Below are 24808 nucleotides of genomic sequence, written 5' to 3'. Positions count from 1 at the left end.
GGGAACAGCCTGATGTCAATGCCTACTGTGTGTGCTGAGAAGCCAAACCCAGCCTGGGTCTGAGCCCCGCTCCCCCCACCACATGTCCCCTGGTCCCTGTGTTCAGGTGGAAAGGCAGGAGTGATCCATGCAGACCTCTCCACTGAAAGGTGAGGACATCACCGAGGTCAGAGCCTTGCTCGTGGGAAACAGGCAGTCTGCTGGTTGGACCTGCGCTCCCTGGGATAGAAACAGGAATGTCAACTCACAAGAAAAGGAGAAAAACCAGCTCGTCAGGAGTGTCACCCTCCCCGCTCCCTGGCAGCTGTGACCCAGATGGGTGAGCAGGACTCCCAGCAACCCAGGCTGTGCGGGAGGGACAATGACCCTTCCCAGCATCTTCTCAAAATCCCACCCAGAAGCACCACCTGTGTTATGATGTCAGAAAAGGGGTTCCTATCCACTCCTCTCTGTTCACCCAAGGTCAATACACACTTTTTTTCTTAATGGTGAGACATGGTCATTCAGGAAATGATTCTTTAAAAACAACTTCTCACCAGCTGTTTGGCAGAATCCCTCCAGGATTTTTCCTAGGAGTACATCCGACTTAGCGCAAGCCAGAATGACGTTCCGTCTCCTGCCTGCACTTGGTGCAGATAAGGCAGCGCTGTGCAGTGACCCCAAGGTGCACAAGCCGGCTGTGACCTTGGTCTCCCTGAGCATCAGTGTCCTCCTTGGAATGTGGGCGAACCTCCCCCTCCCCCACGAGAATAAGGCAAGTTCTCACTGTTATTACCGCATGGTCACCGTCATTGTACGTGACAGTGAAAACTGGTTTCCGGCCTCTGGCTTCTAGAGACCCTCTCAGCCCGAAACACCTGCTATTTACTTCTAAATGTGTATGTTTTTTCATTAAAAAAAAAAAATCCTAGGTCTTCTTCATACCTCTGCCCCACACACACCCCAGCTCCCAGCCATGTACTTGACGATGTTCCCTTTTGCTGATACATCTGTTGTGATGGGCCTGATAGCCAGTAAAACCATTTCACTGAGTTTTAAATATCACCCACTTAGAAACTGTAAAGTAAAACCTCTTTTCTCCAACCTCTGCTCTGTAAACGCACTTGGGGTTCAAGAAATTATCTGTCTTCATGGGGGAAACCTGCAAGTGCTGATCTGCAATAGGAATTCATCAAGTGAGCAGTAACTCACCGCCCTGAGGGCGCCCTGGATAACACCGGAAGGTTTATAGCTGTTTCTGGCAATTCAGAAAGAACCTCAATAATGGTAAATAATTTTTATGTTCTTACAAGACAAAAAGCCAAAACCAACAGGAACTCTGCAGAATTTCATCTTCTTTGCTTGGTCTTGGTTTTCGTGCTGTAATGCAGGGATCCCCAACCACAGTACCAGTCCATGGCCTGTTAGGACCTGAGCCTCACAGCAGGTGAATGGTGGGCGAGCGAGCCAAGCCTTCATCTGTATTTACAGCCGCTCCCCACAGCTGTGCGAGAATTCTTCTGTAACCATCTCGCCCTACCCCCAACCATCCGTGGAAAAATTGTCTTCTGCGAAACCAGTCCCTTGCGCCAAAAAGCTTGGGGCACTCCTACCGTAATGTATCTGCAGCCTCAAAAACACATTTTCCATTTACACTCAGCTGATTCATGGTGAGAAAGCAGCCCCGGGCTGATGTTTGCTGTTCTCCTCTCCTCACAGACGACCACCAGGGCAGGGCCCTGGGCGGCTAGAGACTCAGTTCTAGACTTAGTAGTACCCCCGCCTTGCTGTTCCACCACCTGAGCCAGACCAGGGGCCCCGCCCCATCGCTGATGACAGCAGGTGAGTTCTGGGCCAGGTGCTCCCATGGCAGCACAGGGCATTTGACGGGGACAGAAACACAGATTCTAAGGAGCAACCCCCGGTGGCTCAGTTGGTAAAGAATCTGCCTGCAATGCAGGAGACCCAGATTCAACCCCTGGGAGAGGAAGATCCCCTGGAGAAGGAAATGGCAGCCCACTCCAGTACTCTTGCCTGGAAAATCCCATGGACAGAGGAGCCTGGGGGGCTACAGTCCACGGGGTCACAAAGAATCAGACTCGACTCAGCACTAAACCTACCACCAAGGACTAAGATAACCTGTCAGAGGTCAGCTGGCTGGGGGTTCTGAAAGCTTGCTGCACACTGGAATCATCCAGGGAGCTTTAAAAAAACTTTGGATTCCGAACCCAACCTGCAAGGACTCTGATTCGGGGTGTTGGGGTTGAGTTGAGGGATCTGCTTGTTTAGCCAGCAGCGCTGCATTGGGAGACCCCAGCCCTGTCCTGGTCCCTTTAACTGATAAAACAGACCTGGGTCCAGGTGGAGAAATGAATTAGGTACAGTCACCTGGGCTTATTTACGCTACAGAACCGAAGTTCCCCTTTAGTTGTTACCTGTGCCCCCTCAAGCACGACCCCCTCCCAAGCGTGACTCTGTCTTCGCTTCCTGCAAAGACACCCTTCTCTGAGCTTCAGCACAGGTGAGAGAGGGCAAGCAGCGGGTACGCACACATGGTGGTTGTTGCCCAAATGCGCCAGCCCTGCATCTCTATCAGCCGGCCTTTATCCCTTGAGGGGCAAAGTCATCATCCCCATTTCACAGACGCTGGGTCATCTGGTCAGGGACAAATATCTCCGTAAATGACAGAGCTGAGCCTTGAATCCAGGTGGTCCCTTCTGCGGTTCGTGCTTAAATCCACTGGGGGCCTCCGGCATCCATCTAGTTCAGGGTTCGGTTCCAGCCTCCTCCCCCATCCCCCAGCCAGCCCAATCTTCACCTGACAGCTTATTCCCAACGCTTCTCTTTCTCTCGTTTCCAGCTGACGTTTAATCAGCCTCAGCCCAGGGACCTCTGGTCCACTCTCTGGCTCTTCCGGGGCTGCTCCGAGTGTCATGTCTGTGCCGTGTGACTGTATGGCTGAGTAAGCAGTCCTTGGGGTCAAGGCCATAGGGCCCAGCACACAACCGTCCTGGGAGGTGCCCACGGCAGAGTGACGGTGGATGGCCTGAAGCCCGAGTGCGGAGCCAGGCTCAATCCCAGCTGCCCCCAGAGGGGTATGCACAGACACGCAAACCCATGATGTCCCTGAGGCAGCCATGCGGCCAGCAGTCAAATGAGGCCAGAGAGATGGGAGGAGGGAGGCTGGTCAACCAGGCCTCAAAGGGCATGGGAAGGCGCTTGGCTTCGGTCCTGAGAAATGAGAAGCTGCCAAAGCTTTGTGGCAGGGAGACTCCACCCTGTGACCCACTGTCTCCATGTACCAGGCAGGCCAGACTGACGGTCCCCTAAAGACAAGAACCTCATACAGTTCCTGGGGCCACTGAGTGATAGGCAGAGGCATTTCTTGTACTTGTTGGTTTGTTTATTATCATTTGCTACTTTGCACCAGTTAGTAGAATGAGAGGTACTCCAGAGAGAAATCATGATTTAAAGCTGACAAACGTCTTGTTTCTGCCCCAGTGAACACATTATCCATGACACTGCTGCTGCTGCTGCTAAGTTGCTTCAGTCATTTCCGACTCTGTGCGACCTCATAGACAGCAGCCTACCGGCTCCCCCGTCCCTGGGATTCTCCAGGCAAGAACACTGGAGTGGGTTGCCATTTCCTTCTCCAATGCATGAAAGTCAAAAGTGAAAGTGAAGTCTCTCAGCCGTGTCCGACTCTTAGCGACCCCATGGACTGCAGCCTACCAGGCTCCTCCGTCCATGTGATTTTCCAGGCAAGAGTACTGGAGAGGGGTGCCATTGCCTTCTCCATGCTCCCACAATTTATGACAAAGCCAGGAGAGAAGAGGAGTGAGGATTAACCCTATGTCATAGAAGACTTTTGGGGGAGTAAATTAATAGTGTACATGAGACTGGGAGAAGAAGACTTAGATTTCACATGTGAACTGTTGAAAATATTCTGGTAGTGCCGATTTAAGTACAAACAATGGATTTTGAGTGGCTTACCATTTTTTGAACAATATCCCATCGTTCAGGACGCTTCTTGCCCACAACTACAAAAAACAGTTTGAATTAATGCAGTTTAACTATATTTGGATGCCTCAAAATAAATTGGAATTTGGAAAAGAACCCTGATGCTGGAAAGATTTAGGGCAGGAGGAGAAGGCGGTGACAGAGGAGGAGATGGTTGGATGGCATCACCAACTCAATGGACATGAGTTTGAGCAAACTCTGGGAGATGGTGAAAGACAGGGAAGCCTGGCGTGCTGCAGCCCATGGGGTCACTAAGAGTCAGACACGACTTAGCAACTAAACAACAACAAATTAAATAATCCCAGGGCTCAGTCTATGGGTTCCTAATATTTGGAGGTTACTGTGATTGACCCCAAATAAACCAATGATCCCACACACACATCAAAACCAGTCCTGGTTTTTAGTTGACTTTCAATCTTATGCAGCCCAACACCTGAGTCTACATTTGACTGGGGCCTTTTTACCTTATTAACGTTATCCTTCACCTCTGTGGAGTTTTACAGATGGAAAGCACTCGACCAGCTGCTCTCAGTAGTGGCAGATTCGTACTGATTCTGTTTCTGCAAAGACAACCAGAAGAAAGAAAAAGACTCAACCTCTCAAAACACGAGACTTCATATGTCAAGAGCCTTAGGAATATTCATTCCTTCAATCCAGCAATTCGATTTTTGGGAATTACCTGTAAGAAAATGAGTGCAGAAGAAGCTACGTGGAGTAAGAAAGACAACAGTGCCTCTTATCTTAGAAAAGAACAGGAAGAACCCCAAGATGCAACAAGGGAACAGGTGAGGAAAGCTAGGGACAACCCCGTGGGGCCACTAAAAAGACGCTCAGGATGAATTTATGGGGACCTGAGATGGTTCTCCTTATATTATTTCATCACCTTGGAGACATCATTGATTATAAGACATACCACTGTTTCATGTATCATGAAAGAAAAAGAATCTCAGGCTGGGGTAGCTAGTAAGAGGCATCGAAGTAAAATTGGGACCCCACCCCCCGACCAAGGGCTATTCCCTGCGTGGAAGGGGAATGATAAACAGCCCCATCAGAGAGAAATGGCATTCGACTTTGACCCTAGATGTAGGGAAGGAACAAAATTAGCCCTGAGAACATTAACAAGCCAGGACTCAGGCAGGCGGGAGTCTGAGTTTGCACTAAAGCCATGGCCTAAAAACACCATGCAACTGAATGTACGTGAAATTTAATGCAAAGTCCTCCCAAGTTGACAGTGCCCCCCAGGCGACCATCAGAAGCCAACAGAACCCCCTTTGGAAGAGCTGGATTTCAAAACAGGCTGACAGTGCTTGTAAGACACCATCAATTGGGCAGTCAATTCATGACTCAGAGATGTAAAAATAAGTGAGTTGCAGGATTAACGTTAAGCAAAAAAGCAGACTAAAATGGTACTTGGATAATGAAATGTCTTTTGCAGAGGTGACCATGTGGAACGCACTACACTGAAGTGTTAATAGTGATTTTGTGTAGGTAGTAAGATGAGAGCTTTCTCCCCCTCTAAACAACGCATTTTCCAGATTTTCCTAAAGCAAGCGTGTATTTAGTGACCATAGAGGAAACAGGAGAAACAAAACAGGGTGATGTACATAGGGAGGGAGTGATCAGGGAGGGCTTCTTGGAGGTGATTCCTGAACTGGGAAGGGGGGCAGCAAGGGAGTAGTCAGAGCTGTGCACAGCTGCATCCCACGTCAGGATGGGGCCCAGGTTATGGGGCAGATGCTGGATATGTATTTGTTAAATGAATACACAAGTTGAGGAAAATCTGCTAAAACATGAGCCTAAGTCTCCAGGAGCCCCAATCAGAGTCTGGCTCTTCAGTAGGTCCACTCTCACTGGACTGAACCACTGCACAGGGCCAGGCTACTAGCTGGGCCAACAGCAGGACTCAGGAAAAAGTCTGCAGCTGAAAATTCGGCAGAAAACTATAGTTGTGTCTAGTTTCCCATCTGTGAAATGAGGGTCATGCCTCTGCCACCCCATGAACTTCAGATGATACAGAGCTTTGAAATATTGAGCCCAGCGCACCTGAAAGGCTGGGGTGCTCCAGGGTATACTCCTGGGAGCCCAGACTCCTCCCTGTAAATGCAGCATCTCTGAGCTTTAGACAAGCTGCTCTGCTCTGTCGCTCAGCACACGGGAAAGCTGCCACATCGGCTGCATCCTTCTTGCCTGCCTGTGCTTTCCTGGACACATCTACTGAACATAGGTCTGACCTAGCAACTGTGCACACAGAGATGAAAGCAGGGCCCTGCCCTCAGGGCACCAGGAACAGCCAGGCAAGCGAGGATAGGGCCCCAGTGCCTGGTGGTGTGAGCCCCAGGACTGACCGCCCGGCACAGAGGACAGGCTTCTAGAAGCAGGGACGCCTCCTCTACGGCCAAAACAGAGACCAAAGTCACCAACAGGACAGGATAAGCGAGTGTGTTCTGAGTTTTTATACAACATTGTTTCATTTCACACTTACAATTCTATGAGTTCATCTCCATCTCACCGATGGGACTGGAGGTGGGAATACTTGCCAAGGTCACGGAGCTTGGGGACAACAGCACCAGGCTTCACAAGTTGGCCTGGGAGATGGAGGAGACCACAGAGCTGACACAAAGGGCCTCGAGGGCTGGGCTTCCTCGTGAAAAAGCCGAGGTGAGCAAACCCAAGTGGGTATGCAAGGGAAAACGTCCCTGGGCCTTCTGTACAGACCATTCTCTGGCCCAGGTCACTACTAGGAGGACATTCAGAGGGGGACTCTGTCTCCTGGGGCCAGACTCCTGCCCTGGTCCCAGCTACTCAGGGGAACTGACCGTCCAGCAGGGCCCAATGCGAGTCCTTAAAAACTGAAAAGGCAGCATCGATGCAGCAGAATGAGCCACAGCAATTCAAAGTGGAAGAATGACGCAACCCGATGCTGGTGGCCGTGAATGGGGCCACTGACCAGGAATGGGTGGCCAAGAGCCATCCCTGGCTGACAGCTGGCACGGAAAGGGAGCCTCAGTCCCACAGCTTCAGGGAACTGAATGCAGAGAAGCTAAATGAACCCAGAAGCTGATTCTCATCAGTCCCTTTCAGAAGGGAATGAGGCCCTTGAATCTGGCCAGTGAGACTTGAACAGAGAACCCGCTGAGCACCCCGTGTCCAAGCTCCTGACCACTGTTGTGAGCTGCTATGCCAAGCTGGAATGAAGGGACAGGAGGAGGGGGAAGGGACAGTACAGGGCCCATGATGCTGACCTGGGGACTGGGCCTGGCTGCTGACCCCACATGTTCAGAGCGAGGGGGCAGGGAAGAACCATCCTGAGCAGGTGCAAATGGACTCATTCACTCAACCGACTTCCCTCAAGCACTAGCTGTAACGTAAGTGCTGCCTGGGGGTCCAAGCTCCAATCTCATGGAGAAAAAGGTGGCAAACAGACTCAACCCAGTGAAAGAGGTTCCCCAGGAACAAAGCCCCTGAAGTGAAGGGAGGTCAGAGAAGGGTCATCAACCCACCAGGAGTCGAGAATGTTTTCCTGGGACTGAAGCCTTGTCTTGGGTCTTGGTAGTTCAGGAAGGAGGGAGGCTGGGGTGGTGGGCTGGCCCTGAACAGAAAATGCAGAGATCAGCATGGCAAGTTCTGAGGGAGGGCGGCAGACTAGCAGGGGACCACAGGTGGGCCAAGGCAAGCTCGGGGGACCTCCCAGGCCAGCTGAGGATGCTGAGCAGGGGTGAGATCATGCGACATAGACACATTGCAGGCTGCTGCCCAGAATCAGCATGACAGGCCTGCACTGGGGGGCCAGGGTACTTATGCTCTGGGATGTATGCCAGCCTCAAGGTTGCTGAGTGGTCAGCACCTGGCACAGAACAAACAACCTCTGTTAGCTTGAAAGGTCACTGTAAAGACAGGGGTAGGTCCTTGAGACCCTAACCACATCAGGGAAAGTAGCAAAGGAGAGGAGTCTTGTACAGAACTGAGGGTCCAGGCCTATGGGCACAGGAAAGCCAGCTGTGAGGGCAGCAGACAGTAGCCTCTCCCTGTGGCTCCACCTCAAACGCATAAGCAGGCTCTGATCCCCTCAGGAGGATGCAGCAAGGACTCTTTGGATGGTGACTGGCCATCGTATGATTCCCTCTTCCTGAAGGGAGAGAACCAGGTCCCTGTCCTGAGGAGCTGCAGAGATGGGACAACATACTCCAGACTTCAACCTCTGCCACAAAGACAGTAAAGTATGGGACAACATACTCCAAACTCTAACCTCTGCCACAAAGATAGTAAAGACAGATGACCCTGAGGTCATCTGGCTACAGGATTTCTGCCCATTCCAACAGGGCCCAGAAGACCTGGCCTGGCCACCGCCTCCCTGGGGGGTTGCCAGTCAGTCCCACCCCTAAAGGATTTACTTGCCCCAGTGTGGTAAATATTAGTGGCTTGCATTTCTCTAAACACAAAGTGTTTTCCGTATAGATTCATCTCAACCTCAAAATGGTCCTAAGTGCTATTATTAGCCCATTTTGTAGTTGGACTGGCAGAGGGGTTTGGAATTTTAAATTTTGTTTTTGCTGACAAATCCCTCCTTGAAAGGAAACAGTAAAAGAAAAACCAGGATGCAAAACAGATGGATTAGAGCCTGGGAGGAAGGGGTGGAGGGTGGACCTGGTGTCCCATATAGTCAACAGTCTCCCCACAGTGACTCCCAAGGGGTCCTAACAAACACGGGGCCCTGAAGAATGGAGTCTGAGCTCAAGGCTCACTCAGCTGGAGTCCCTTTCCTAAGGACCACCTAACTGGCTCAGCTGAGGGGAGGGCGGTGAAGCTGTGGGAGAGCTTTGAGAGATGGGACTGTCCACCCTTCACCAGGCTTCACCAACGTCGAGGTGGACTGGGGAAGGCGGGCTCCTGTGTCTGGACCATGGCCCCCACTTTTATCTCTGGAACCCCTTCCTTGGGAGACCCCACACCAGCTGAGCCCCGTTGACGGGCTCAGAGCCCAGCACTTGAGTGCGGCAGATTCTATGGGAGCTGGAGGGCAGAAGGGCGAGCAGCCAGGGCTCTAAAGAGAAAGGCTGGAGAAGGCAGGGAGGGGCCTCCAGCGTCAGCGCAGCTGGCAAGAGGGGCTCCTGGATACCACCACGGCCGGCCCCCAACTTACAGCCCAGGACCCCTGAGGCCAAGAGAGCACACGTCCTGCCCAGGTTTCTCAGCGGCTGGGTGGCAGGACTTGAACTGGAAGCCAGATTTCTTGACCTCTGGCTCCAGCCCCTGGCCCCAACAGTATCTGTGAGAATCAGACTAAGGCAGGGCAAGACAAGTCAAACGAGGACGAGGGACTCAATCGGAATCTCCATTCTGCTCTAAGTTGCCGGATGACCAGCGGCAGGAAGCACCTGCTTGTCGCAACTTCACCAACGGACGCTGCGGGGTGTAATGCCCTTCCATCGCCCACCTTCCACCTCGGGGTTGAGTCACCCCGGCACTCTGCCTCGGCCACTTCACAGACGGCCAGAGAACGGCCGGCGGTCCGCCCGGCGGGGTCCAGCCCCGGAAGCCGCCCGTTCCAGGCACAACCCGGGCGCTGACAGCACACACGAGCGCCTCTCCGCACAGGCACAAGCCCACCGCCTCCCGCGCGCACACACACCCCGCTCTGTGCATTGAGTCAGCAGCACCCAAGCCCTCGCTCACAAACTCCCACACTCCCCCGGCCCCCGCCCAGCTCGCTCCCACGCCGTCCGCCATCAGCGCAGCGGGCGCCCAAGCCTCACCGCCGGCGCCTGAGCCCCTTGGCCGTCTGAGCCCCCTCGTCGTCGGCGGGCGAAGGTGGGGCGCCGGCGGCAGGCCGCGCCTACCACCCTTCGGTCCCGCCCCCTGAGCTGAGCCCCGCCCCCTACCGCTGTTCGGCCCCGCCCCCTGCCCGGCCGGAGGATATGAGCTCACTCCCGCCTCCCTACTCCCGACGCCGCCAGGAAGCGGCCGCTTGAGGTCGCCGCCCGCTCGCTAGCAACGGACCGGCCAGGGAGCCACCAGCGCGCCAGGAACCCGGCCAGAATCCTCTGCCCCTACCCTTCCCGCGCCACACGCAGTAGCTGCTTTCCAAATGGGTACAGAGTGAAGGCGGGCGGCAGGGTTGGCGCTGCTCCAGCTCGCAGACGCCCGGCGCCGCCCGGCCTCTCGGGTCACGGGGAGAGCGCCGGCGCGGACGCCCCGCCCACCGCCCTTCCGGCCAGGCCACGTGACCGCGCGCGCACGTGTTTCGGCCTCTAGGTGCCGCGGGCCGGAAGCCGGTCCCGGCCGGCGCCCGGCCGCTGTCCACCAAGAGAAGGCCCCGGCGAGGCGGCGAGGCGGCGGGTCTGGGAACGGGGCAGAGGCGGCACCCACCGGAAGGCAGGCAGCGGCCTGGCCATGAACCCCAGGGGCCTATTCCAGGACTTCAACCCGAGTAAGTTCCTCATCTACGCTTGCCTGCTGCTCTTCTCAGTGCTGCTGCCCCTCCGACTGGACGGCGTCATCCAATGGAGCTACTGGGCCGTGTTCGCCCCCATCTGGTTGTGGAAGCTTCTGGTCCTCGCGGGCGCCTCTGTCGGCGCGGGCGTTTGGGTGCGAAACCCGCGCTACCGCACGGAGGGAGAGGCCTGTGTGGAGTTCAAGGCCATGCTGATTGCCGTAGGCATCCACCTGCTGCTGCTCATGTTCGAGGTCCTGGTCTGCGATCGGGTGGAGCGGGGGACCCACTTCTGGCTGCTGGTCTTCATGCCGCTCTTCTTTGTGTCCCCGGTGTCCGTGGCCGCCTGCCTTTGGGGCTTCCGACACGACCGGTCCCTGGAGCTGGAGATCCTGTGCTCCGTCAACATCCTGCAGTTCATCTTCATCGCCCTCAGGCTGGACCGGATCATCCACTGGCCGTGGCTGGTGGTGTTTGTGCCACTGTGGATCCTCATGTCATTCCTTTGCCTGGTGGTCCTCTATTACATCGTCTGGTCCCTCCTGTTCCTGCGCTCCCTGGATGTGGTTGCTGAGCAGCGAAGAACCCACGTGACCATGGCCATCTGCTGGATAACCATCGTGGTGCCGCTGCTCATTTTCGAGGTTCTGCTGGTGCACAGGCTAGATGGACACAACATGTTCTCCTACATCTCCATATTCGTCCCCCTTTGGCTCTCATTAATCACATTAATGGCCACAACGTTTAGGCGAAAAGGGGGCAACCATTGGTGGTTTGGTATTCGCAGAGATTTCTGTCAGTTTCTGCTTGAAATTTTCCCATTTTTAAGAGAATATGGGAACATTTCCTATGATCTACATCATGAAGATAGTGAAGATGCTGAAGAAACATCGGCTCCAGAAGCTCCTAAAATTGCTCCAATGTTTGGAAAGAAGGCCAGGGTGGTGATAACACAGAGCCCTGGGAAATATGTCCCCCCACCCCCCAAGTTAAATATTGACATGCCTGATTAAACCTCTCTTCTGGGGAGTGCTCACAAGTGGAAGAGAAGTCATATACACACAAAATCCACCTTACTTTGGCCTCTTTGCCCATCCATGCCAAATCTGGAACTGAAAACAGGCTTCAAAACATCATTTCATGCTTTGAAATTGCTGCCTATCAGTGACTCATCAGTATTCACCAGAGATGCAGGAGGCTCTTTTGCTGTGTAGGTGTGTGTGTGTGTGCACACGTGCAGTGTGCCTCCATGTTTGAGGAACTTGTTTTCTAGGCTCATGCTTGCAGAGCTAGCTGAGAGCAGTAAATTGAGTTGTTCTGGTAGGTCCTCAAATGGAATAACTACCTGGGTTTTTTTTAAGTGGTACTATACCTATGGAAAGTATTTAGAAAAGTATTTTTATACACTGCTAACGTAAAACTATTTCAGATTGTGCCTGCTGTGACATAATAGCAAATGTAAAGAATTCTCTTTCCCACCACTTGCATATAAACCTCATAGTTGTTATTTTCAGTGTTTCTGGTGTTAAAATGGTTTTTCTTTTGGCTTTACTGATACTGGTCTTTAATAGCCTAATAGGTGAATTTTTCTAATGCAGTGAGTCCACCCATATTTATATGACTATTTTAGCAATGTAATATATATTATGTTGAATTCTAGTTCTGTGCAGTGTATTATGTTAAAGTATTTTAAGTTTGTGAAGATATCTATGTCTACTGCAGATGTTAAAAATTGCTTAAAACATGAATATGTCCTGGTGTGGGGTCTTATCAGTTCTAGGCATGAATACAGGGATTGAAGGTCCCAAGGATCTTACTAGTCAGGTGTTAGATGATTCTAACAGTTGGGAGGTTTCTCTTGGAAGGGACCACTGTCCTTTGGGAACAGGTGACATGCCCCAGTGTGGTATCAGACCCTAAAGTGACAGCGTATTTAGCACCTTGAATTATTCCACACAGGCAAGAACATCTCTTCAGGAACGATCAAAAGAAGCAGATGGTTTGTCCATTTCTAAGAATCATAGAATCTTAGTTGGCCGTGATACAATGGTGTTTGTACTTGTCATTGGAAAGCCAGAGAAATTGACCATAACCTGAAATGGCCAACAGATTCAAGTATTATTTTAAGGCCCAACCTTCTTGATCGGGCAGTGACAGGGAAATAATAGCTCAGGTTATTTTTAAAATAAGTAGTTTTTCTAGGTATTGGTGGTACCAGGGAATCAGAAGGGCGAAAAGCATATCCTAGGAGAGTAATGTTCTTCTGACTAAGAACAAACAAATACTTTCAAAAGGAGGTTACCCTTTAAAAAAAAAAACAAAAAGGTTAAAAGTAAAAGGAGTATTGATCTTATTACCAGGCTCCATCTGAACTTAAGTAAACAGTCTACCTGGTGAGAGGACAAGCTTGCAGCAAAAGCCAGCTCTTTGGAACCTAGGTCCCTGGTAGCCTAGGGGCGCCGTAGCTCAGTCTAATCACCTAGAGCTGAACTGAGGTGAGAGCCATGCACAGCTGGCCCCTGCCAGCTCTCAGGATGTGGGAGGTGGCCTGAGCAACTGTGTGTAATGTTTCCTAAGCGAGGATTCACTCCCTTTCTCAGTAAATATGTATTGAGGACCTACTCTGAGCCAGACATGTATGTGCAGGTCCATTGGAGAGCAGTTCAGAGGTGGCCCCAGCCTACTCATCACAGTAGCCTGCCTGTGGGAAAAGCTAGGCCAGCACACATGGGAGGATGCCACTGGCTCAGGGTGAACTTCACTTGGAACCTCAGGCCCATATTTCTTTCTGGAGCCCTGCCCTGAAGGCCCTTCCACTCCCAAATAATACCTCAAACGGCTTAGCTTACACTTTGGGAAGACCTGGGAGGAAAGGAGAAGGTTACCTGAGGAATCCAAGGGCAGGTTCAGTGGCGGCATTGGGATAACCCTTCCCTTCTGGTTACAGTTTGAGGCCAGGGACTTGACACCTGAAACAATCCCTCCCAACCTGGGGGGTCACCCCCCACACTTACCCTACCCATCTCCTCACTATCCCAGGGTGGCCTGGAGTTGGAAAGCCAGTGCCTAGATGTGATGACACGCTTGCTCACCCATTGGGTCTTCCCCTGTCAAGCCACTTTCCTGCCTCAAGACCATATTAAGTAAGAACGGTGGTAATGACAGTTGTAGAAAAGTTGTTTCATCTGTAAAAGTGAATACAGTCTCAGCTCTGCCTGGGGCTTACCTAATTGCCAGTGCGACTCTGACTATCCACGGTAGTAGCATGTGTTAAATTCTGTAACTAGTTTGTTCTGTAAGATGCTTAATCAGTTTTTACTGTGAAACATCCTCAAAAATCTCAGCACCCTACCAATTACATATTTTCACCCTGGGGCCTTACACTTCAGGCTGAGACTATGGTCCAGGTCTGTCCCACAAAGCATCCCGCATCCCTGATTCTATTCCAGATCCTGTAGCAGGATTAGCAGTCCCTGGGAGATGTCCTTTCTCATGGCAGAAGCACAAGAGGCCAAGCCAATCCCACAAGCAGACCTGTAATCCCTACTCACACATGGTGTATGACATACTGTTCTGTGGGTCCAAGCACAAGGCCAAAGCCCAACCTCAGGGCGGCCAGTTCAAGCCAAAGGAACGATGACACAGTCTGCACCAATGTTGTGAGATAGTTTTGAAGGCTGGAATCACATAATTTGTGGTAGAGTTATTTCCCCCCTAATGTTTTACAAGCATTCTGTCATGTTTTAAAGTTCACTGTTTACTATTGTAATAATAGAAGGGAGTCTTGGGAGGGAGGAGGGGATTTGAGGTGAGATGAGAAAGACCGTGCATGAAGACTCCTCTAGTGTGGAGGGTTCTAGGGGCTCCACACACAATGGGTTTATAACAGTGCTGGACTCAAGAGGGTTTCCCTGGGGACCCTGCAGGGTGTTCTGGAAAGGTCCAGCCTGAGCACAGGGGGACCAGCCAGGGAGGTGCTGGGAAACAAGGAAGAAGCGGAGTCTAGGTGGGCCTCAGCAGCAGGTGAGGGTCAGAGTGGACCCGCCTGTCCAGGCCTCTGACTTGTGGAGGAAGCCATCAGGAGCATCCAGGAAGCTCACACGCTGGCAGGAAGGCTGGGACCAAACTCAGCAGGCATGTGTGGATCAAGGGAAGTTGTGCTGCCGGAAACCCCAGCAAGTTTGTACCTCAGAGACTGTCTGGTGAGGATGCTGCAGCTGGTGACCCCACCATCTGTCACAAGAGGCTGCCACCAGAATGACAAACGCCGCCAGTGTGGCCCTGCTGCTATGAGTACCTCCTCAACCGTCTGCCAGAAGCTCAAGGCTCCAGTACCGGAGGGCAGGTGTGATGGCAATCAGGTGTGCACTCGCCCTTCAGACTCTAGGACTGAGAGGGGAAGTGACCTGGCTCCTGTGGAGCTGGGAGGAGGAGGCTGGCTATGCTCAGCTGAAACATGCTCAGTAGAGGATCTGCCCAGAAGAGAAGGGTGTTCAGACACTGGGTGACCAAAGCTACTGACCAAATCAGTCATGTGTCCTTATGAGCTTATGCTTCAAAATCATGGCTCCCGTCTGGCGGGACACAAGTGGCCTCAAGACCAAGCAGGGATCACCCCTCCCCGAGGAAGAAGGGAGACGACGCAGAGCTGCTGCGTTGATTCCCTCATCCACCTCTTAATCCACAGCGTTTAGAGACGTCTCTTCCTTTCCTGTCATGTTCTCTGTATATTCTAGAATGTGTGGATTAAAGTGACTACCAGAGCAGGCCTCCAAATGCAGTCCGAGGATCCCAGGTGCCTGCAAGCATCTCCCCTCCCCACAACACCTCTGGGGGATGCAGATTCTCTTCATGCTTCAGCGGAGACGACACACCACAGCAGGTGAGATGCGGACACAAACCTGAGACGCAGCGCCTTCCACTAAGCCAGATGCTAAAGGTTTGCAAAAATGCAAAAACAATGCCACTCCTCTACTCACCAGATTTCTTGTTATTTTTCATTTTTAAAAAAAGTTAACATGTAATGGACTTTTTCTTTTTAAAAAATAATATTTTTTAAAGTCATAGTTTTTCCTGTCTATCGTGGTAAACGTTACTACTACTCACATAAAAGCACCTTGGGAGCCTCAACAATGTGTAAGAGTGTTAAAGGAGTCCCATGACCAAAAACTTTTGAGAACTGCTGCCCTGTATTCCTATGGGCAGAAGAGAGGAAGGAAAATTAAAACTGGGTGAGAGATATTAAAACCCATGTCCATGGCAGGGAGGGGACCGTAAAAGGCACTGGTCTGCCCCGCAGCTTATGGGATGCTCCCTCCTCTGCTACCTTCCATGGCCCCATTGGCCTCCGCCAGCACCTCAGGTGGCTGGGTTATGTAACCCAGTAGGGTAACTCATATCTTTGTTCTGGGTAGCCTGAGCCCTTTGCTGGTCTTGCTGGGTTTTCATTTATTAATAATTTCACCTAAAACTAAGAGGGTCCTGAGGGAATGCCTGGAAATGGCCATAATCCTCTTCCCTTTTTGTGGCAGCCACACTTATCCCCAGAGATCCCCGCCCCTCGCCCACCCCACTCCAAGGGTGGCTGTGTTGGCTGCAGGAGGGTGACCCTGACTGCCAGGAGGAAGCAGTGATGGACAGTCATCCCCTTGGAGCTCATGGGCCACCTCTGTGTTCTCAGGATGTCCTGTTGGCTAAATCGTTCACTGAAGGGCCTGAGAGGGGAAGTGGGTTTCAACACCTCCCTCTACTGCAGGGGCTGCAGGCTCCCCAGGTCCCCTACTCCACCCACTGATGCCCTTCCCCTGTCTGTCACCTGCCACCACCCTGTATGCAGAGTGTGGGTCCACTTGGTCCATCCCATCTCGACCCCTGCCAACCCCTGGTGCTCCCAGTAGCCTGGCCACAGGGGCTGTCCCTCCTGGGCAAGGGCCTCCCACCCCCACAAGTGCCTCCTGCCCTCCATCCTCTGCTCCACAGCACAACCCTCTCACATCCTGACCTGAGCAACTCTCTGGAGTGGAAACATGACCAGTTGGATGTGGCTGAAGTCCCACCCCTTGTGGCCCACCCACCCCACTTCCCAATACCCAGCTTGTTTAATGGCAGGACTCTGTCTGGGTGTATGTTGTGGGAGTGGGGGGCTGCTGTCCTGGTGGTTAAATATTCTGAGCATCACTTATGGCCCCTTGTCTACCCAAGGCCCGACTTGCCCTTTTCCTTGGTCCCTGCCTGGCTCTTGTCCCCTTGGACAGGATGGGCCTGGTCTTCCTGCTGACCCTGAAGACCAGGCCAGTCTCAGCCCCAGGCCAGGGGTACATGCTATAACCACAGGACTGTGAAGCATCAAACACCCCCAAGAGTTGGGAGACCAGGGCCACAGCTGCCTAGACCCAAGTCCTAGCTGAGGGAGGTTAACAGGGCCAGAACACACAGGCAGGGCAGTCTCTGAATGGCCACCTTCCTTCCCAGAGGCTTTGGGTGGAAGTCACAGGTTGAGGTGGGGGGGGCCCTACCTGGGATGTCCCAAAGACCCTGCCACCCATAGACCTGCTTAAGGACCCCTGGCAGATGAGAACAGGCCCAGCAGGCCTCCCAGCACTCCATGAGTACCTGGACCAGCCCTGGTGGTCTGTGGGAGGGGAAGACCCAGAAAGGAAGAAGGCACAGGCCCCTCCATCACAGGGCCCCTGCACACAAGGTCAAGCAACAGCCATGTGCCCAATATACAGTCTAAGCTCAGGCTACCACGAGAGAAGACTATAAACGGTGACTTACACAACACTAGTCTATTTTCCCACCATTCTGGAGGCTGGACGTCTGAGATCAGGTCCTCTGTCAGATTCTGATGAGGGCTTCTGGCTGGCAGATGGCCCCGTTCCCACAGTGACCTCATTGTAACCTCATGTGGACGAGACAGAGGAAACCAGATCTCTGGAGTTTCTTCTTACAAGGGCACTAATACCATCGTGTGGCCCCACCCTCATGACCTCATCTAAACTGAATCATCTCCCAAAGGCCCCATTTCCGAATGCAATCACACTGGGAGGTAGGGCTTCAATTTATGAATTTGGGCCGGCAGGGGGTGAGGCTGGGGGGAACAGTTCAGTCCCAGGCACCCACTAAACACGACAGGCCCAAAGGCAGGTGTTCTGAGCACCTCACTGAGTACCTTCTGTCTACCAAGTGCAGTGATATGAGACCACAGAAAACATACCCTCTGGTCTCTGTCCCCAGTCCCTGATACAGGGCTCCTGACTCTTGTAAATTCCCGAGCAGTAAAGAGCACTAAGTAAAGCAGTGCTAAGAGCATCGTTGTTTGCTCTAGCATCTTTTGCTACTCTGGTTAGCTCCTGGGTGGAGCTGGTCACCAGAGAGACAAAACGATTCCATGCTTGGAATTTTCAGGCCCACCCCCATGTACTGGAGAGAGGAGAGGGGCTGGGGATGGAGTCAGTGAGGATCATATCCACATGAGGGAGCCTCCATCAAACCCCACTGGTATGTGGTTGGAGAGCTCCCAGATAGAGGAACCAGGTGGGTGATGCTCCCAAATTCCTCAGGAACAGAAGTGCCTTCACCAGGGACCCTCACAGACCTGGACCCTGCTCCCAAGTAAGGTCACAATTGCAGGTGCCAGGGGTTAGGACTTGACCAGATCTTTCAGGAGGGCACGATTCCACCAACAGGAAGGTCACAGTGAGCAGTCATGCCTCCAGGAACCCATGAGTCTAAGTTATAAGAGGCAAGATTTCTGTCAGTTTGGGGAGACTTTCTCAACTACAAGATCCACCTTCTCTGTCACCTGTCGGGGAGCCTCCCTCTCTCTCTGGCCTGGGGGTGGGAGCCAGGTGAGGGGCAGAGCTGCTCTGCTCACCCCACAGTGACAAGGCCCTGCCCTCCCTGTAAATCCAAGCAGTATCTGCTCACAGCCCCAGAGGAGGGGGAGGAATTCCCAGGTGGCTCCAAACAAGAAGGGTCCCCTTCACAGAGAGGCCATGCTTTACCTGAGGGCCCTGCAGGTGAGGCTTGAGGAACCGGTACCAGACCTGCCCTCCAGAGGATCTATTTTGGGTCAGCAGATCCTGCTTCAAATCCCACCCACGTAAGTTCAGCCTGGTTACCAGGCTGGAGCAGTGGAAAGGCAGGGCTCACAGTGGGACCAGGGAAGGTGGGCAGGTGACAGGTTGGCTTGTCTGCAGAAGCTCGGGGAGGTCTCAGAGGGAGCAGTGCAGCCCCCACACCACTGCTCCTCTCAGAGGGCCAGGAGGGTAGACCAAAGCACCTCATCCTTTGCTAAAGCTGGCAGCTTCTAGAATCTGGCCATGCCCTTGAGGCCCTGAAACCTAGAGGCCTCACAGCAGGACACTCACTGTTTTGGGTCTTGCTCTTGGTCCGCAAGAATTTCCCTGGTAAAGAATCTGCCTGCCAAGTAGGAGACGGAGGTTCAATCCCTGGGATGGTAAGAACCCCTGGAGAAGTGGCAGCCCACTCCAGTACACTTGATTGGAAGATCCTGATGCTGGGAAAGATTGAGGGCAAAAGGAGAAGCGGGCGGCAGAGGATACTCTGGTTAGATAACATCACTGACTCAATGGACTTGAATTTGAGCAAACTCCGGGAGATAGTGGAGGACAGAGGAGCTTGGTGTGCCACAGTCCACAGGGTCACAAAGAGACACAACTTAGCAACTGAACAACAAACTGGTCTGCAGCTAATGGTAATAGTCAGTACCAGTCAGCACCACTTCCTCCAGGAAGCTCTCCTTGATGCCACCTGCCCACTTGGGATGGATGAATATCTCTGGCTTCCCTGTTTCATAGTGCTCATCTTGCTGTATTAACAGGATCTGTTTCTACACCTGATCCCTTAGAGGGTGGGGGAGGGGCCTCCTGGAGGGCTGGCCAGTTGTCCCAGATCGCTGATAGGCCTGGCACACTGCCAGTCGAAGGATAAGCGGATGAGTGAACCAAGGGCACTGGCGCCAGCTCCTGAGCCGTCACCTCCTGACTGTCCAGAGGGGATGAGGAGTGAGAAGCAGAATCAGATAAGAGAGGTGGGAGGGGGTGATCAAGGGTAGTGAGAAGCACCCAGCACCCCTTGCAGAAAAGTTGCTCAGCAGCTGGAGAGGGCAGAGCAAAGGTCCCAAACCCTCAGGAAGAGATGGATCAAGGCCGGCTGGAGCCAGGACACATCCTCGCGAGGCACAGCCCTGGAGCCTCACCGTGGGTTTAACCGTGGAGTCACAGGGCAGCACTGACCTCATGCAGACGTGCTTCTAGATCTTTGGGCCTCATCATCTCAACTCCCCAGAGGCCAATCAGAGTCTGAAAGTCTTTTCAAGGCTCCAGTGGTGGAGCTAAGCCCAGGGCCCTCTTGGCATGACCTGGACCTTCCTTCTCCCTGGACAGAGCAGCCTCTGCTTGAGGGACACAGGCCCTCTCAGCCAAAAGGAGATGTTGGAGGGGCAGGGTGGGGGAAGTGTATGGGGGGCTGTGGTCTGACCACAGTGTCAGCCTGCGGGAGGCCAGTGAGCTGGAGCAGACATAGCAGCCACTTCCCCCAGGGGCCCATTCACTTGTTGGCCATGGCCAAGCCCTGCTGCCCGCCACCCCCTAGAGCAACCCCAGCGGCACCCTCACAGGTTCAGAGAGCACCAGCAGCACCAGCAGTGAGGCCAGGACCATAAAGCCTCAGTGCAGGGGTGGTGCATGGATCCAGACCAGCCCCGGCGTCCTCCCGACTCTCATGGGGACCCACTGCACCTCTCTGGCTCAGGCACCATCCTGCTGTTTTGATGTACCAGACAGCCTCAGGTCAAAGGCCCACACAGCGTGGGAAAGTTGGGGACCTCAAGGCGGATGAAGAGGCCACACCACCAGGCAGACAAGCCCAGGAGGGGAGTCCTGCAGAAGCAGTGAGCCGCTCTGGCTGCTGCCGGGACTCGGGGCTGGATGGGTCTCCTGTCACTCAAGCTCCGGCTGCCCTGCCCTCCTCTCCAGCTGGGGAGCAGGTGAGCCCCTCCTGGGAGGTTTTCCCACAGACCTGAGAAACAAGACCATTCACAGGGCCTCTCAAACTGTGTCTGGATCTCCATAATGAAATGATGAGCTGGAGGGAAGTGCAAGATGGCACGAAGCCCCATCTCACCCCTCAGTTCTGAGCCTGCAGGCCACCCCCACCTCCCACCAGCCTCCTTGGGACAGCTTCCTTCTGAAAGACCCCCCCCCCCCATTTACCATCATGACTTGTGCAATTCCCGGCTCCCCTGAAGGTGCCCTGGGAGGGCAGAAAGAGTTGCTTTCAGAAAGGTTGGTTACTTGGTGAAAATTCCTCTCTTTTTCTCAGTAAGCCTAGGAAGGACTCGAAGTTTCTGCTGGCGTGGTTTCTGCCTCCTCTTTCTAACTGTGACTTTTCTGACTGCAGCAGGGGTTTCTGTTTGGACATCTTTATATGATCTTGATATGATCCGTTATTCTCTTTTTCAGGTAATTCAGTGTGCCTTCCATTTCCTGTTTCTTTTCTCATTTTTTAAAAATGAGTTATTTGGTTTTTAATTATTTTTGGCCACACTGGGTCTTCATCGCTATGCGTGGGCTTTCTCTAGTTGTGGCTCATGGGCTCAACTGTCCCATGCTCTGCGGAATCTTCCCAGACCAGGGATCAGACCAGTGTACTGTGCATTGGCAGGCAGCTTCTTCACCAGTGGACCACCAGGGAAGTCTTCCTGTTTCTTTTTCACAGCAGTTTTCAAATAAAGGTTGAACTTGAACAAGGGCTCCTCTTCCTGGAGGTCTCTGTCCTAACATCCCACCCCAAGCTGCCCCCTCCTCTCCGTTCTTCCCTCACGATGGGACTGTCCTTCAAAGCATCTTTCAGTGTTGTCTACAATTGTTCTTTCTTTGATGGATTTCTGAAGGATGCTTTGGTCACAGTTACTTGAAATAGGATGTGATTCTGTCCATTTTCTCAATCTTTCTGGCGAGCCTCAGCCTGACGTATCTGAGTACATAGACTTCTCATCTTTCAGGTCTCTTTGAGAAGTCTCTGTTGAGCTCAAGAAAAGACTGAGATTTTCAAGCTTTTTGTTATACGTCTCCAGTGTTTGTGTTGCCTTCAAACAAGAACAATATGCAGTGTCTTATCTAAAGTGACTAAGTCCTGGGGTAGGACTGACTTCTCAGCCCATTGATTCAGCAGCTTGATGACGTCATCAAGGCTCTGTCTGTCTGCTGCTGCCCCTGTGGTAGCTTCATCCTCAGCCTCATCCCCAGAGGCCGCCGCTGTTTCAGACACTGGGTCGGAGAACAGCATCTCCTCACCAGCTCTTAGCTGGGAACAAAGGAACCCTTCTGAGAAGCCCTCCAGCAGACTTCACCCATCTCACTGGCCTGAACTGGGTGAATGGTGAACTACACTGATAGATTTTCATTTCTGGATAAATCCTACTTAGTCTTTATGTCATATTCTTTTAAATGTATTATTGGATTCAGTTTGCCCAAGCTTTGTTAGGAATTTTTGTACTGACGCTTATAAAAAATGTTGATTTGTAGTTTCCTTTTTGTTAAGTCTTTGTCTAGTTTTAATAACAGGGAAATGCTGGTCTTAAAGAATAATTTGGGGGTATTCCCTTTCCCATTTGTTGCAAAGCTGTATAGAATGAGAGTTACGTCTTCCTTAAATGTTAGTTAACATTCTCCATTGAGACCATCTGGGCCTGATTTTCTTTGTGGGAAGATATTTAACTACAGCTGAAGTTTCTTTTGTTTGTGACTTACATGTTGTCTACAGCTCTTTTGTCCTATACTGACAGTAGTTGCAAGAGGCAATATGGGTGGCAAAGCTTAGAATATATATATCCGGCTCTTTTCAGAAAAAGTCTGCTGATTCCTATGCTTAAGACAATGAAGCCTGAGCTTAAGAGCTGACTGACGAAGCTACATGTGAATTTTAGATATTTTACTAACTGAAATCTCAGAGAATGTGACACAGCACCAATGGCTCTTGCTTTTCTTATCTGTAAATTAGAAATACCAGCAGTCAACTTCTGTAAGGCTTATTTCATCTCAGGCCTAAGACTATTACCATATATTACTGTAGATTCTTATTTTCTCAGCACCCCCCCCCCCCGGAATTTCTTTTATAATTATATGACTACTCAGGTTATCCACGTCTTGAATGAGTTTGGTAGTTTGTGTCTTTGAATTTGTCCATTTCTCCTAAATTGTCAACTTTATTGGGATAAAGTTGTTCATAACATTCCCTTATTATTTAAAATTATATTTTTAGTCTTTTCTATTGAATGAAAGATTCTTTTAAAATTCTATAGTGCTTTATAGTTTTCAAAATTTCATACACACAATTTCATATAATCCCCCTTATCATCCTATAGGGCCTACTGATTCTGCTGTGATGTCATCTTATTACCCAGCAACTGGGTTGGCCTCTTGGTAGGTGTCAAGCCAACAGACATGACCAAACCAAAGCTCAGGAGAAGATAAGGTTTATTACTTGCAGCAAGTAAGAACACCAGGGATCTTTCCCAAAGCAGTGTCTCCTCAGACAGCAAAACCGGGGAAGTTGTAAGCTAAGAGTCCAGGCATATTCATGAGGGGGACTGAGCAGAAGAGAATTCAGCACAGAATTGGGACCAAGAGAGACAAAGTCCAAGCTTCAGTAGATTTAAATCAGGAGCATCAACACCATCATTCCACCCTTTACCTGGGTGGGGGCCTTACTTCTTACAGAACTCAGAGATACATTGTTGTGTGTATCCCTTGACGGGGACCAGGACCCTGACCACAAGGGTGCACTGTTGTTTCCTGGATGCTCCCCCCTTGGCTCACCTTCCTCTCCCTTCCTTGATTAGCAACTGTTTGAACCTTCCCTTTGGAACTCAACCGTCGTTGCTGGTGGCTCAGAGGGTAAAGAGTCTGTCTGCAATGCAGGAGACCCAGCTTTGATCCCTGGGTTGGGAAGATCCCCTGGAGAAGGAAATGGCAACCCACTCCAGTATTCTTGCCTGGAAAATCCCATGGACGGAAGAGCCTGGCAGGCTATAGTCCAGGCAGTCGCAAAGACTGAGTGACTTCACTTTGGAACTCAGGGGTCATGGAGGCTAAAACCTATTCCCTATAAACAAGAAGGACTTCCCTGGTGGCTCAGATGGTAAAGAATCTGCCTGCAGTATGGGAGACCTGGGTTCAATCCCTGGGTTGGGAAGATTCCCCTGGAGGATGGCATGGCAACCCACTCCAGTATTTTTGCCTGGAGAATCCCCATGGACAGACAAGCCTGGCGGGCTACAGTCCATGGGGTTGCAAAGAGTCAGACACAAATGAACGACTAAGTATAAACAAGAAACAGGGGACACAGAAAGGGTTTGTACCGGGAGCCCCACAGGGTCCTGCTTTATTTCAACCTCTCTACTTGTAATTTTTCATTTCTCCCTTTTTTCCCCTTAGTTTTACTCATTAGAGATTTATTAATTTTATTGGTCTTCTCAAGGAATCACTTTTTGGTTACCTTTATTTCTTGTTACATTTTTTGGTTCTCATTTTCATTGATTACTGCTTTTTATTATGCTCTTTCTTCTGCTTACTTTGGACTCAATTACTTTCTCTTACTCTTTTTAAGGTGTAATCTGGGCTCAATGATTTGAGAACTTTTCTGATAGAAGCATTAAGTGGTATAAATTTTCTTTTACTAATTTAGCTGTAGCCAGCAGGCTTTGAGGTTTTTATTTTCATTCAGTTAAAAACACTTAATTTCCCTTTTGATTTCTTTCCACCACTCAGTTACTCAGAAGTGGGTTATTTAGCTCCTAAGTACCTGAGGATGTTCTGGACACCTTTCTGCCGCTGGTTTCTAGTTTGACCCCATTATGTGTGTGTGCTCAGGTGCTTACATTATGTGTGTGTGCTTTGCAGCCCTATGGACTGTAGCCTGCCAGGCTCCTCTGTGCATGGTTTTTCCAGGCAAGAATACTGAAGTGGGTTGCCATTCCTTCTCCAAGGGATTTTCCTGACCCAGGGATCAAACCCACATCTCCTACATTGGCAGGTGGATTCCTTACCACTGAGCCACCCTGGAAGTCTCTTAATCCCATTATAGTCAGACAACATACTTCGTATGATTTGAATCTTTTAAAATTCGTTTAGATTTGAGGTTGGGAGCAGGGGCTAGGGTTTTATGTGTTTATTCCTACTGATGGACTTAAAACATAAGAGCAAGAATAAAAGTATGAAAAGGGAAAAGCAGTGTCACCCAAAGGCCAGTTATTTGAATCACCCAGGGCTTTCCGAAAGGTAACTCCATGGGTGGGGTGGCCTGGTTCTTTATCTGTGTTGCTGGCAATGTATCTTTGAAATGGATGCCGTG

General features: G+C 51.4%; 2 protein-coding genes across 19 annotated transcripts in view; one reads left to right on the top strand and one right to left on the bottom strand.

Moving 5' to 3' along the window:
• Positions 1–24808, bottom strand: part of RALB (RAS like proto-oncogene B) — a 112498-nt gene that overhangs the window by 79870 nt on the left and 7820 nt on the right. For 7 of the 18 annotated variants that reach the window (XM_069577858.1, XM_069577835.1, XM_069577861.1 and 4 more), the window contains exons 1-2: positions 9753–9850; positions 4464–4559 (exon numbers count right to left, since the gene is read on the bottom strand). The gene's annotated coding sequence lies outside the window, so the exon portion shown is untranslated. Of the gene's footprint in view, positions 1–4463; positions 4560–7499; positions 7589–9752; positions 9851–9996; positions 10222–24808 lie in introns of those variants that run through there. The other 11 variants (XM_069577848.1, XM_069577863.1, XM_069577874.1 and 8 more) reach the window with 7 other exon arrangements.
• TMEM185B (transmembrane protein 185B) lies at positions 9899–15495 on the top strand. Its single transcript, XM_069577828.1, has one exon. It carries the CDS (start codon positions 10390–10392, stop codon positions 11440–11442), a length of 1053 nt encoding a protein of 350 aa, XP_069433929.1. The 5' UTR covers positions 9899–10389; the 3' UTR covers positions 11443–15495.

Source organism: Ovis canadensis, chromosome 2, assembly GCF_042477335.2.
Source record: "Ovis canadensis isolate MfBH-ARS-UI-01 breed Bighorn chromosome 2, ARS-UI_OviCan_v2, whole genome shotgun sequence".
Classification (NCBI taxonomy): domain Eukaryota; kingdom Metazoa; phylum Chordata; class Mammalia; order Artiodactyla; family Bovidae; genus Ovis; species Ovis canadensis.
Note: the sequence above shows the minus strand (reverse complement) of the source record. Positions and strands in the feature narration are given on the sequence as shown.